Consider the following 15063-nt stretch of genomic DNA (forward strand, 5'->3'; position numbering starts at 1 on the left):
AGTATGGAATGAAATAAAACCAAGTTACGATTTGTCGTCTTCCTAGGTTTAAAGTTATATGCTTACACAATAATTCAAAATCTTTATCCTCACTTGATAATGAAATATAAGGGCGGTGTAAATAATAAGTTAACTGGTATTCATATCAAAGTGATGTACCTTTCCTGTTGTTGGAAATAATTTAATTGTTAAGAGGTGTTTTTCTGAAAATTTAGCTCCCTTTATTTAACAGAGCACACCACTGACTTTGTTTTGTATGGGTAATTTTATTAAAAAGTATAAGTGATGTTCTTTTAATTTGTCCTGTTTTCGCATTTCTGAGTCCAACAGATGCTCTATGACCCAGCATCAATTCCTGCAAAACATAAATGCAAATAAATAAGATTTTTTATTTTACAGCAGTATTTTGCTGATTTGAGTCTAGTCCCAGTAACTGATTACGTTTCAGATTGGTGCTTCTTTTGCAGAGGCACTGCAGGTTTAACCAGTAGTTTTAAACTTCAGTCTTGCATGCTTCTATAGGACCCTAATTTTAGATTTGGGGTGTTAATCCCATTGTTAGATGGATTGTGTTTTATTCATTTTTTAAACAAGGCTGTTTTTTTTCTCAGGAGGTTGACAAGTGCTTGGCTGATGGTGCTGATGAGTATCTGCAAATGATTGCTCTTTCTGCAGTTATGATGCAACAGTTTACACAGAGCAGCTAAAACTTCCAACAAAAAACTCATCCAACTGGAAATTCAATTTACCATATGAAGAACTTGCATGCATTTTGATAAATATATGAAAAATAAAGTATGAAATTAATCTTGGTGCCTTTGAATTATGACCTGGTATATGTTACTCTGAATTACTGGTTTGGATTAATTTAATTGTACCACATCCTGTCTGATAAAATCAATCATTAGCCCAGCTATAAACTAACATTCCCTGCGTGCCCTTTGTCCAAGTACGTTGGTAAAATTATTTAAACCATTTTTTTCCTATTACTATGTAATTACTTGCTCCAATACTATTCTGACCAGCAGCAGCAATAATCAGTCTTCCTCAAATCCTATGGTTTATTGCTTTGCATTGTGGTCACAAGATTATATTAAAATTCCAGTCTTCAACTGCATGACCAACATTTGCACACAAACCTTTCACTTGTTCAAATGAGACATGGGTAAAGAAAAGTTGGGACCCAAATGCAGTCTTATGGCTCATTTAAGTCTTTCAATAAAGGATGAAATGAGCAGTGTATTTTTCAATGATGCAGTGTAGTGGAGAGGAGAATATGCATTTTTCCTGGTATGTACAAAGCACACATTCAGAGAAAGTGGTGGGAGATTGCAACCTTCATGTGGTCCACCGTTTTTGACTAATGCAATCAACCCGACGAGAACAAATAGATCAAGTTGACCTGCAACTTTAGGCTGTGCACGCCCTACGCAAGAGAAAGTAGTTCCAACATAGAAAATAGGTGCAGGAGTAGGTCCTTCGAGCCTGCAACGACCGCCATTCAATATGATCATCCAACTCAGTATCCTGTAACTGCCTTCTCTCCATACCTTTAGCCACATCTAACTTCCTCTTAAATATAGCCAATGAACTGGCCTCAACTACCTTCTGTGGCAGAGTTCCAGAGATTCACCACTCTCTGTGAAAAATGTTTTTCTCATCTCGGTCCTAAAGGATTTCCCCTTTATCCTTAAACCATGACCCCTTGTCCTGGACTTCCCCAACAACGGGAACAATCTTCCTGCATCTAGCCTGTCCAACCCCTTAAGAATTCTGTACATTTTAAAGATCCCCCCCCCCCTCAATCTTCTAAATTCTAGCGAGTACAAGCCAAGTCTATCCAGTCTTTCTTCATATGAAAGTCCTGACATCCCAGGAATCAGTCTGGTGAACCTTCTCTGTACTCCCTCTATGGAAAGAATGTCTTTCCTCAGATTTGGGGACCAAAACTGTACACAATACTCCAGGTGTAGTCTCACCAAGACCATGTACAACTGCAGTAGAACCTCCCTGCTCCTATACTCAAATCCTTTTGCTATGAATCCTTAGTTGAGACACTAAGACATGGGACTAGTACCAAAGAACCACACACTTCATGACTAACTGATTCTTATACTAGTCTCTGGCCTGTATTAAAATCCAAACCTGTGAATGCTGTGATATTGCTGCCGCAGCAAAAATTCAGTGACATCAGCACACTCCATTAAAAGACATGCCAGTGCATACCATTTCAGATAACTTTAATAAAATGCTGACAAGTGCAATAAAAAGTTCTGCTCAAGTGTTATTGGCATCCTTTAGTTCAGCAGTGTGGAAACATTTTTGTACCAAAGGCAACTATAATCATTAACAATTTAACAACCTACATTTCATTCCCTTCAGCTGCATTTAAGGAGCAGAGATCGAGGAAAGAATTTATATCATTTAGAGAAGCAGACATTTTAAGCTGAATACAATAAGATGCAAGTTGTGCTGGCTCAAGAAAACTCTACATTTCCTCTTTCATTTATCAATGTATAATCATGTGCATTGATAAATGTGGACAATCTGATCAAATTGTTCACTGCATCCCTCTACTAAACCACTTAATGTTAGGTGGCAGTACATTTAAACTTATTGATTCAAGTTAACAGGCCCCCTCAAACTACCTCCCTTTCTTGGGGTTAATCTTGAATTGCAGCAAAACACAAAAGTGCACTATTTTCATTAATGGCAAATGCTCACATATGATATAGTGCATGATTAATCCCAGTCATTACCAGTGTAGGCCGCAGCTACATAACCCTAGCTGTTATAAATTGAGGCAACACCAATTTTATTCCACCGAGACAAGAACCACCAAATCTGGACCAGTACTTTTTATTCACCTCTGTACATTGACCAACCACACCTGCCTAATCTAAAATGATGGCCTTTGGTGAGGAATAAACATAACCAAAAGGGTAATTTCTCATGTATTTGGTGGAAAAAAATTAGCAGCCATGTCTCACTGTTCATAAATTATGAAAACTGGTTAACTTCTATAATCCTACATAAATCTGCAAGCTGTGAGTTTACACAACCAGATGAATCTCCTGGCAACCAGCCTGTTAAATATCAAAATGCATGCTCAAATCAACTTTAATAGCTTTACATGCCAACAACTTGAATTCAGAATGCAATTCAGTGACAGCACCCAAACATTTCCTCTTCCAGACCTAAATTTATATTTTCAAATGTTATCAACACATGGAATACTTCACATTCTGGTGCATGTCTATATGGCATCCACAATTAGTGGGATAGTTGAATGTAAACCTCAAGTATTATAATACTTGCTATACATTTACTTTCCAAAATTATTAATGACATTGTGTAAAAGTTGAAAGATCTGTATTTTACTATTGAGCAGTCTGTAAGTCAGTTGCCTTTCAGAGTAAACATAAATATTATAGATGGATAGGGATATAATACATAAATTAGAACAGCCCATATACAACAAAACTACAAAGTTACAAAAATAAAGATGCAATGCAGGAATGCAGTTACAACACCCAGCTTCTCTCCAAACGAATTCCAAATCTTATTTGCACACATATCGTAGGCAAACAGCTACTGGAAAGCCAAAACAGTGCAGATCCTTGCACAACTCAAATGTTTTATTAATACAAATACATGTAGTAGATTACTCTAGAAAAAGTGCACATACATTACCAGTTGATTGGCAAGCTTCATTTTAAAATAGTTGTAGGTATGCCAGTTTGACATAATTGGCTGATTTAACACAGCACTTAAATTTTTTAGTCCATAAGTAAACTATTAAGTGATAAAGAATATCAAACAGAAATGCTACTAGAAAACTTTCAAAACACTGAACAGCATATACATTTAAACACCCCATGACTTAAACTTCCCAACCCAGCAGTCAACACCGTAGGAGGATAATAACCAAAGGCCTTCCTCAAGTCACTTATCACTGCTGGATTTCTGATCCTGTTTGCACATGGGAGAAGAAATTCAACAACTCTGATGAAGCAGCACAACGCACCATGTAGCCTGATAATTCAGCAGCTGCAAATGCAAGTTCTCATGCCATCATTAGATCAGATCAGCCACATTCATGGGCATCTCTTCCACAGTTGTATTGTAGAATGTCTCGATATCACGAAGAATTCGTTTATCTTCCTCAGTAACAAAGTTAATCGCAACACCCTTCCTTCCAAAGCGACCACCACGGCCAATTCTGTGTGAAGAAGAAATCAAGATGAGTTACCGCCACACCTGACTGCAGGGCTTTAATTTAATATACTATGAGCACACTAACAGGTTTAGCGCAATATAAAAGACACTAACCTGTGAATGTAGTTTTCTCGATTTGTAGGCAAGTCATAGTTAATTACTAGAGACACCTGCTGCACATCAATGCCACGAGCCTTTAAGGAAAGAGTGTCAATTACTTTGAAAGGCAATTAAATCATATAAAAGAGCTCAAAATTCAGATCTATATGCAATTTCCACAAAGCAAATACAGAACCATGCCAAGGAATAGTAAAATGGACCAATTAACAATGTGCATATTGTACAACAAAGACGGTAGCTAGATATGCCCCCACTTACATCTACCCATAATGTCCAAGAAATTAATTGGGGGGGGGGGGGGGTGTAAATTCCCAAATAAAATACTAATGTGCATACCAGTAGGTCAGTAGTGATGAGCACACGGCTAGATCCTGAACGAAATTCCCTCATGATCACGTCACGTTCTTTCTGATCCATATCCCCATGCTGCCGTGAAGAGACAAATACTATACTTTAATGCATTACTTGGAGTAAGCAGAGTAAAGAATCCCACTGAAATTTTTCAAATATAACAATTTAGGAGGCTTCCATTCAAACCAGTGTCTCTACCCGCATCAAGAGCAATGCAGGTGGCCCTATTCCCCTACACTCCTAGCATATTCTTTCCCATCGGATACCTGTTACAATTATATCCCAGTTCCATTACAATTTTCAACAATCCATAGGTTCGATTAACTCCTCCAAAGGGGAAAATGGAAAGAAAATCTAGAAACTTACCAACGCAGAGACAGTGAAGTCCCTTGCATGCATTTTTTCAGTCAGCCAATCGACCTTCCTCCTTGTGTTAAGAAAAATCACAGCTTGCGTTATTGTTAGAGTTTCATACAAGTCACACAGTGTGTCCAACTTCCATTCCTGTTGGAAGATGAGGAGTCTGAAATGAGCATCCAATAGCGCACCAATTCCAAACTATTTAGTTGGCCCACTAGTATGTAATCAGCATGTAAAGTGTGTTCAACAAACCTCTCTCTCTACGTTGATGTAAAACTGCTTGATACCCTCAAGAGTGAGTTCTTCCTTTTTAACAAGGATACGAATTGGATCACGCATAAACTTTTTAGTCACTTCCAAGACATCACTTGGCATAGTAGCAGATAACAGAACAACCTAAGAACAAAGTTAATTAGCTGTGCTTTTAATTCAGCCTGATATGCTCACTTCTGCATATCATAATTATGCCTGTTTAAACGCTAATCATATTGAAAAATTTGGCGCCTATCACACATTAAGAACTGAATCTCCCTACTCCAGATCAGTTTAAACTGCCAAACACATTGCTATTTAGCCAAATATAGAATGCATGGCAAAGTGGTAACTAGAAGCAAGTTAGGCATTATCCTTGTTTGCTCAGAAACATTTCATCTCAACTCCCATGAACACAGTATTAATTAGTGTTAAAAATTATTTAAAAAATAAAAAATTGTAGCACAGTCTGAAGTCAAAGGACACTGGACACTGAAGGTAGTCCATCCTAGCTGCATAGCATTGTGCAATTGTTCTCCTTCCCCGGTGTACTCTACTGGCATTATCACAAAAGACAGGGGACCTGAACTTTGTCATTTTAGCAGAGTGCTTAAGAAGAAGGAAAGCTACCAGCATTTGGAAACTTTCTGCTCCTCTCTCCAGAGTATTTATAAATGGCGACCTCACATTGGAAAACAGCCCAGTTTACCTGTATGTTTGTGCTTAGCTTCTGAAAAATCTCATAAATTTGATCTTTGAATCCACGACTCAACATTTCATCAGCTTCATCCAAAACAAACATTTTGATCCATCTGGAAGCTGCAAGAAACATTTAAACTATTAAATCAGTACAAGATGACATAGCTTCAGTAATCTAGTTCACGACTACAAATTTTGATCAAGAAAAAAATCTGGATTTTAACACTTTTTTTGGACCAACTTAAAATGCAGTTGTCCTCCCTTGCTTTAAAGCCTTCCATACTTGAGATCCAATCAAATCTGAAAATTGTATGCATGCCTGGCTCAACGGCTCATCTCTATTTCAACTCTTCCCATACTATGTTACAAACCATTTCACTCTGCAGAACTGGAGGGCTTTGGATTTATGGTCAATACTCACATATATATCCCCTGTTCAACATGTCAAACACTCTCCCTGGAGTTCCAACAACAATGTTGGGAGCTTCAGCATTCAGCTTCTGCATCTCACTTCGAACATTGGTGCCTCCAATGCAGGCATGACAAGTAGCACCCATGTAATCCCCTAGAGCCAGGATAACCTTCTGGATCTATAAAAAGGATAAAAACCAACTTAATCCTTCAGTTAAAATAGCACAAATATACAATTGCTACTAGTTTACTAATGTGACTATTTATATATTCAGCATTTGCCTACACAAGATAAGAAACTATTTGGTTAATATAACCTACATACATCAGCAATGATTTTATAACTCCATGAAAGTTTGGAATTCTACAATTTTGGGAGAGGAAGAGAAACACTGAAATTTCTCTGCAACAAATTCATGGAAAATTGTTTAAATCGTGTTTGCTACTAGCCTAACCCAGTTACACAACACGAGGAAAATGACAACTGCATTTTAGATTAATCCAAAAACACTTAAGTGTTTGGCCATAGCTTGCATAAATTGAAATTTTCAAAACAGTACAAATAGGGAAAAATACTGGCACCAGTCAATCCTACCACTTTAAGTAGGCAGATCCAGAGGTACATGGATGGGACGTGGTGCACTTTGCAGTTAACACGGTCAATGGTCAACCCGTTTTTTATTTTATTTTTTAAATCGGGTTTAAAACTGATAATTGTCATGATATTGGTATTGTCCAGAGGGTATAGTGAAAAGCTTTTGTGTGCTATCAGATCATATGATATACGAGTAAAATCAAGCCATATACGTACAATAGGTAGTGCAAAGAGAAAAAGTCCAATGTCCACAATGGGGTAGGTTGAATGATTGGGACTATGCCCTAATTTATGTTCAATAGTCTGATAGCAGTCGGAAAGCAGTTGTTACCAAGTCTGGTGGTATGTGCTTTCAAGCTTTTGTATCTTCTGCCCATCAGGAGGGGAGAAGAGGGAATGACCAGGGTGAAAGTAGTCCTTGATTATGTTGGCTGCTTTCCTGAGGCAGCACGAATTGTGGATGGTTGATGGTGGGTTTCTGTTCTGTGTGGACTGGGTTATACCCACGATGCTCTGCAATTTCTTGAGATCCTGGGCAGAGCTGTTCCCAAACCAAGTTATGATGCAACCCGATAGTATGGAGAAGTTGGTAAGTGCCGTTGGAAACACGCCGAATATCCTTAGTCCCCTGAGGAAGTAGAGGCATTGGTGTGCGTTATCGGTCATTAAAAAACATTATTGCTGACTGTTCCAATTTCTACCATGCATGTAAAACTTTTATACTCTACCTCAGAAACAATGGAAAAGCAAAGCATGTATTTTTGAAATGTTATTTTCAGGTCACCAGTTTCCTTTATGCCAGGAAATAAAAACCCACTTTACATAATTCTTGATGTCATCTAATCCTTGAAGTCAATGTTTGAATCTGATAAATCTAAATTGCACTCTCCATGATAATTTCTTAAGCAGTCAACAGAACTGAACAGTATTTTGTAATCAAACAAGAGCTTTGTAAATTATTCACTTATTCGGCTTTTTTCCCCTTCAATACATCACAGGACATTTTAATGCCCACTACGTACAAATCTTTTGACTCTCGTGCCAATTTATCAGTTCCAGAGTACCAAGTCACCCCATTGACAAATGAATCTAAAGGAATTATTAAGTACTTGGATTGTTTCTGTACAAAACATTACCGACAGGTTTTAGTGGCATTTTGCTTTGAAGTTTAAAAAGACAATTCAATCATAAAGCTTCAATATCTCCCTTCATTCCAAAGCCTTTCTCTTACAGCAAACTCATCATCCCCGCAGTGAATTTACTGTGAAAAGGCACAATGCATACACACCGTTAATCTCCTAAATCAAGATAAATTATGATAGATCAGTAATCAGATGAGAGATAAGGATAAAGTACATTTGAAAATTAGATTAGGTTTGTGATGCTGATTATCTCATCAGCAATTGGAGTCAAACCTGCAGGGCCCACCACAAATTTTTGCAGTTGGAAAAAGTTTTTTTTTTTTTAAATGGTAGGAACTCAGTTGAGGAATCCATTTCTGGTTCTGAGAAAATAGTTAAGTCTTTTCAGAATTACGAGACCACCAATTAATCAGAAAAACGCATATGACAAAATCGACATTCACAAATCACTCCCCAAAGATCTGCAGGCATGATATTCACATCCAGTAAAAAAGTAGGAAGTATTGGCCGGGGTTCCAGGAGGCCGGTTAGGCCTCCCCAGTGGGTGTTCAGAGGGCTCCTGCATTTTCAAAAAATCGAAAGTGATTCCCAAACTTTCTGCTGGTAGTTTACATAACAGAAGCAGAATTCTTCCGATTCTGGTTTTTGATTCGGGTTGATTAATGTGCAAACACCTCATCAGTGGTTATCTTGCGCAGGTTGGAGTGAGCAGTGATTAAATTTTGAAGTGGGCCTTTTTGACCAAGTTGAGATCTAGTTGCCTTTTTAAATAACATTGGGAGCTGCACGTGTGTTGAGTGGTAACCTATTCAATTCCCTTATCATCCTTGGGTAAAGGGAATATTGGTAGCAAAGTGTATTAAAATTTAGCGAATTGAGCGATGGTGTAGGGGCCGTTATTTTGTCTTGTTTCATAGCAGTTGGTGCTCTGGGATGATGGGAGATTTGATGGCGTGATTTTGTGAATCTCCTTGTAAATTACAATAAGTTTTAGCCGGATTCTGCGGAGCTCTAGGGTATCCCATCTGAGAGAAGTCAGCATATTATTCACGCTTGATTTGCGCTTGTAGTCATTGCATACAAAGCGGGCTGCTCGGCTTTGAACTTTCTCCAGGGTGATCTTGTTGTTGTTGAAAGGATCCCATACGGCTCTACAATACTCCAATTTGGGCCTGACCAAGGACTTGTAGGCATTCTCTTTGACGGATGTACAAGTGTGAAAAATTATGTTAAGAAGGCCGAGAGTTCTATTTGCTTTGTTAGACACTTGTCTAATATGCGTCGCCCAACATAAATCTTTGCTTAATTTGACTCCTAGATATAGGTGATGGTCGACAGCAAGCAATGTATGGCTACCCATGTTGTATTCCGATAAAAGTGGTTTAATCTTGTGCGAGACATGCATGGTATGACATTTAGTTGTATTGAACATCTGTCAAGTTTTCCCCCCACTCAGAGCGCATCCAGATCCTTCTGTAAGGACAAGCTGTCTTCTGGTGTTTTAATCTCTCAATAAATTATGGCATCATCTGCGAAGTCGATCTCTGGATGAAACTGCATTTGTAATGAAATTGATATACAGTAGGAAAAGCAATGGACCCGTGACAGTCCCCTGTGGTACACCTGATGTCACAGAAGTTTCAATAGATGTATCTCCCTCCAAGAGAACTCACTGGTGTCTCCTTGTCAAAACACATAACCAGTAAAATAACCCCCAAAAGATAAATATTTCATGAAATAAATGACTTCATACAGCTAAAAAGATATTTACAAAAAATGTTATCTGAAATGTCTCTTTGCCTAGCACTGTATGAAAACAGCACAGAAAAAGTGATTTTGGCTGCAGCCATCTTCTGCTTCAGTAAGGGAAGCTGGTCGGTGATTGGCCGCAACGTCCATAAGAGACTGCGTCTGATTGGCCGCCGAGTGACAGGCGCATTATGTGATTGGACGCAACGTCCTTGGAGACATTTAAAGATCTAATAACATCTAGCAGTTCCAGAATTCTTCAGTAACATAACCCAGCAATAACATAATCCACCAAAGTGGAATCAGATCAAACTTTTGACAAGCTATTGCGTACCTGCTGTGCCAGCTCCCTAGTAGGAGCCAGAACCAATGCCTGCGATTCTTTCATATCTAGCTCTAGCTGCTGCAAGATTGAGATTGCAAACGTAGCAGTCTTGCCAGTTCCTGACTGGGCTTGGGCAATGACATCAAAACCTAGATTAAGACATGATTACTTATTAAAAGTCCAAATTTTGCTCAATGTTTTCATTCATTGAAGATGTACACACAATAAAATTCTTTCATAAACAAGTAGACATTGCATACTCTGTATAATACGCCCATATTGCCATATCCGAGTTACTGTGTGGAGATATGGGGCAACACCTACAAAACAAACCTACAGCCGTTATGCACATTACAAAAAAGAGCAATAAGAAATATCAATAATGTTGGATATCTTGAACATACCAATTTATTATTCTTATAGTCACATACACTGAAGTTCACCGATCTGGTTAAATTTAAGACTGCACAAATCATGTACAAAGCAAGAAATAATTTACTTCCATGAGATATACAAAAACTGTTTATGGAAAGGCAGGGCAGGTATAATTTGAGAGCGGGACATAATTTAAAAAAACTCAATGTCAGAACAACTCTTAAAAGTATGTGCCTAGCAATCTGTGGGGTGAATTTGTGGAATGGTCAGGAACAGGAGATAAAACTTAGCACCAACATAATTCAGTTTAAAATGATGTACAAAAACACTTTTTTTTAAAGGATATTGGGATGAGGATAGGTGATTGTGAGTGGGATATTTGTTATACTGATTGTATTGGGAAGGGTGATGGGTTGTATACTAAGAGATACTATATAGTATATGAGGGTTTCTCTCTCTTTTTTTGTATGGCTGTAAATATTTGATTAGTGTATAAATGTAAATAATTTGGTGTACGAATAGCTGCTGGTGTACATATGGCTGCTAAATTTGTATAAGCTAATTATAAGCAGTTGAATAAGGGGTGGGAATTAATAAGCTTTGGCTTCTTCCTGCTCCTTTTCGGACACATACGATTTCATGTATTTATAAATATTGTTAATGACACTAAATATTCTTTATTTGTTTTTTGTATGGTTTCACACTTGTTTTTTAATTCTGTTCGAAATAAAGAATTAAATAAAAAATAAATTTAAAAAAAAGGTTGCAGGTAGAGGCATAACACTGCATTAAACAAACATCCCATAAATGGCAATCTTACACTGCTACACGCAAGCGAGAAAAGCTCAGTCAACTTAGAGTGATCAGTAATAGCAAGTATGTCTCCATTGAATGTCAGTCCCGAAAGATGGTAAAACATCATTTCACTCTAGGTTTAAATTGAAGTAAGCTTAAATTGAAATGTACCAATCTGATTATTATCTTAACCCATTTAATTAGAGTAACAGAAATGCCACATTGCCTAGCCCAAATAATTCTTCCAAACTACCACAGGAAAAACAAAAGTAAACTGTAAGATAACTATCCTTACCACAAAATACTTAACATTCACCTTTAATACATGGCATTATTGCCCTCTGTTGAATTGCAGATGGCTTTTCAAAGCCATAAGCATAGATTCCTCTTAAGAGTGTCTCTTTCAGGTTCATGTCATCAAAATTGTCAACAATTTCATTCCAGTTACTCTAGAAAACAAAACGACAAACTTCGATTTAAAAGAGCATTTCTTCCGAGTTTTTTTTTAAAAATTTGGATATACTGCTGGACACTCACCTCGATAACACCGTCTGGGTCCATCCCATCTGGGCCATGATCTTTGGTGCTGCAAGCAAAACGTTTTTTTTTTAAATCACTGATAAATATAAAGTCCTTATAATAACCAAATAGACCTGATATAAACCAAATAAATAATTAGCTTGCAGTCAAGTTTAAAGATGATTATTCTATGCCTCACCCAAAACTAAGAACTGGACGGGATTCGGCCTCATAAAAGCCATTAAATAGTCAAATAAACCCACCATAGTGTTGAGAACGCCGTGGCACAGCGTCAGAGACCCGGGTCCGATCCCGACCTCGGGTGTTGTCTGTACGGAATTTGCACGTTGTCCCTGTGACCGCATGGGTTTTCACCGGGTGCTCCGGTTTCATCTTACATCCCGAAGACGTGCGGATTTTGTAGGTTAAATGGCCGCTGTAAAACTGCCTCAGGGGCGTGCAGGTGGTGGATGAGAAAGTGGGACGACATGGAACCAGTGTGAACAATGGACGGTCGGCATGGAATCGGTGGGCCTTCCCCATGTGCTCCGCAGGGTGGCCCCGTGCGTGCGGGAGTCCGCAGGCCGGGTCGTCTCCGCCCGTTCGCCGCTCACAACCCAGTGGGAGGGACTCCGTGAGCAACAAACGGACCGTGGAGACGCTCGGGCCTGTCGGGCGTAACAAAGCCTGGGGCCGAGGCGGAGCGGCCCTGTCCGCACCCTCGCCCACCCGCCCCGCACACACACACACACACACGGACGAACACCTCGTTTACGAGCAAGTCGGAGCAGAGGGGTGGAGATGGGCGACCGTCGGCCGTGCGCCGGGCTAGTGGTCACCTGTAATCAGCGGAGCCGCACGACATCTTCACCAACCGCTCCTCCACTCACACTTCAACCGAAAGGAAGTGCTCAGCCCACCCCCCGGCCTCCTTTATAGCCTCGCCGCCGAGCCACTTCCGCTCTGCTCCCAAACCGCCCCCTCGCGCCTCGCCAACCGGCCCCGACCGGCTCCAACACGCGGCCACCCGCCGGCCGGCTCCTGCCCGGCGCCTTTCGCCAACCGCCAGCCACTCTCTGGCCGGCTTTACACGCGCCCTACTTCCCGCCGCGGACTAACACCGACTGGGGGAGGGGGATGTCCTAGCACTCCGCCGTTACGGGGTTTCTCCAACTGCCCCTTGCACAAGCATCCTTGCAACTCGGCCCAAGTGAAACACTGGGAACATAACATCTTCCTACGTCTTTAAACATGCAAGTCAAGTTATTTCAATAAGCAACACGGTCATAGGAAATGCATAGCTCTTAAATTATTCTCTCTCAAATTTAATGAGCTTAGAGTCAAAAGAGTGTGTTATTGTCATATGTCCCAGATAGTAGCAATGTTACAAAATTTTGAGATTTTAAAAATCAAGTCTGTAATTTATCCCATCAGATAAAGCATAAAAATAAGTTTAATTTGACATCTAATTCACTTTCATATCTCAAGTATTTAAAAAGTTATGGCCATTTTCATACTCGGAAATGAGCATCTTGTTCCCTATTGATTTTCTATGGACATAACAAAAAAGTTGTGATCGTGAACAGTCAAAAGCCCATAGCTTTCTTAAAAATTAAGAGAACTGAATGAAATTTTCAGTTATCATAGATTGAAGCATTCTGAAACAAATATAAAATAATCTTACTTGGATTACCTGAAATTAAAGCATATAATTAGTTAGTTACCTAATTGTAGCTAATTTCAGACTTCAATTACTAGATCTAAACATCTATCCATTTCTTAATAAATGATTAACATTTTTAAATAGCCTAAATGTCCAAATAATATTCACAAATAATTCACAATAAAACATGATTTTAAAATCTCATTTACATTAATTTATAGGCCAAATGGAAGGAATTCAGTGTTCAATTGCTGTAAATAAATGCCCATTTAAATCAGCTTTCCAGTGGGTCCCTGTGGAACGCGCTGGTTTAGAACGTTCACATTGCGGTAGATTTGTGCCTCAAATGCCGAGAAAAATACTGCGCGATATAATGGGCCCAAATTGAGCTACTCGCAATATTAAATTTTGTATAAAAGGATCTTTAGAAGCCCTTTTGAATGTAAAAATATACAACCTAACTTCTGCTATTTTCTTTATGAGACCCTGCGGTTGCTGACGGTCGCGGGTTTAAAGATTGATTTTTAAACTACTATAACTATTATTCAAGGCCTTTAAACCTAATAATAGCTTTTGCGACGGGGTCTATCAGCGATTTTTCGTTAATAATTAACTAGGCTGAACATTTTCGATTGGAACAGCTTAGAGAAAATCGCGTTTTAAACCCGCCCCCTCTAAACGGCGCCAAAATCGCGCACAACCTCAGCGGCAGATATTCAGCGACGCTTCAGGTAGGCTTTACAACATACCTACAGATAGAACAATGAATTGCTTACAATGCAGCAGCACAACAGAATATGTAAACTACTCTGAACAATATAATAAATGAGAAAAAAAATTTAAGTGTGTGTAGGCACACACACACACACACAAAGTACACATTGAAAACAAACTAACAATAATAGTGTAGTTCAGAGCTTATTTGAGGTTGTAGTGTTTAATAGCCTATTGGCTGTAGGGAATAAGCTGTTCCTGAACCTGGACGTTACAGTTTTTAGACTCCGGCACCTTCTTCCCGATGGCAGGAGTGACATGAGTGTGGACAGGGGGGTGTGGTGGGACTCTGATGGTGCTGGCAGCCTTTTTGAGGCAGCGATTCCATTAAATCCCTTCGACAGTGGAGAGGTCAGAACATGTGATGGACTGGGCAGTGTTCACAACTTTTTGCAGTCTTCTTTGCTCCTGAGCATTCAAGTTGCCGAACCAGGCCGTGATGCAACCAGTCAATACACTCTAGTGTACACCTGTAGAGGTTCAAGAGAATCATCTCTGACATACCGAATCTCCGTGATCTTCTCAGGAAGTAGAAGCTCTGATGTGCGTTCTTTATAATTGCATCAGGTCCGAGATAGATCTTCAGAAATATGCACACCCAGGAATTTGAAACATTTGACTCTCCACCATCATCCCGTTGATATAGATAAGTTTATGGGTCCTCATCCTTCCAAGGTTTTTGGGGAGATTTGTGTATCTTAAACATCTCAGCACC

General features: G+C 39.2%; 2 protein-coding genes and 2 non-coding genes across 12 annotated transcripts in view; 1 reads left to right on the top strand and 3 right to left on the bottom strand.

Annotated features, from left to right (window-relative positions):
* Window positions 1–823, top strand: part of rfc4 (replication factor C subunit 4) — a 39556-nt gene extending 38733 nt beyond the window's left edge. For all 6 annotated transcript variants that reach the window (XM_033031966.1, XM_033031963.1, XM_033031965.1 and 3 more), the window contains one exon: window positions 612–823. In XM_033031966.1, the coding sequence (XP_032887857.1) occupies window positions 612–707 (96 nt within the window). In that variant the 3' untranslated portion in view covers window positions 708–823. The remainder of the gene's footprint in view (window positions 1–611) is intronic.
* Window positions 247–12887, bottom strand: eif4a2 (eukaryotic translation initiation factor 4A2). 4 transcript variants are annotated; one of them, XM_033031957.1, is made up of 12 exons: window positions 12751–12887; window positions 11930–11978; window positions 11709–11841; window positions 10232–10371; window positions 6422–6590; window positions 6011–6120; window positions 5302–5445; window positions 5056–5193; window positions 4675–4764; window positions 4333–4412; window positions 4028–4222; window positions 247–355 (listed from the first exon to the last, which is right to left on the bottom strand). In XM_033031957.1, the coding sequence occupies exons 1-11, from the start codon at window positions 12774–12776 to the stop codon at window positions 4078–4080; spliced, it is 1224 nt and encodes a 407-aa protein (XP_032887848.1). In that variant the 5' UTR covers window positions 12777–12887; the 3' UTR covers window positions 247–355; window positions 4028–4077. The 4 variants fall into 4 exon arrangements, with proteins under 4 accessions (XP_032887848.1, XP_032887847.1, XP_032887849.1 ...); XM_033031956.1 differs by lacking the exon at window positions 247–355 and adding an exon at window positions 2224–3197 and having other exon boundaries at window positions 3238–4222; XM_033031958.1 differs by lacking the exon at window positions 247–355 and adding an exon at window positions 2224–3197 and having other exon boundaries at window positions 3238–4222; window positions 12678–12827.
* LOC116980230 lies at window positions 5757–5924 on the bottom strand. The gene has a single exon (XR_004413913.1). It is a non-coding gene; the product is annotated as a small nucleolar RNA SNORA81 (small nucleolar RNA).
* LOC116980231 lies at window positions 11455–11526 on the bottom strand. The gene has a single exon (XR_004413914.1). It is a non-coding gene; the product is annotated as a small nucleolar RNA SNORD2 (small nucleolar RNA).
* Window positions 12888–15063: the final 2176 nt, after the last annotated feature.

Source organism: Amblyraja radiata, chromosome 13, assembly GCF_010909765.2.
Source record: "Amblyraja radiata isolate CabotCenter1 chromosome 13, sAmbRad1.1.pri, whole genome shotgun sequence".
Taxonomy (NCBI): Eukaryota; Metazoa; Chordata; class Chondrichthyes; order Rajiformes; family Rajidae; genus Amblyraja; species Amblyraja radiata.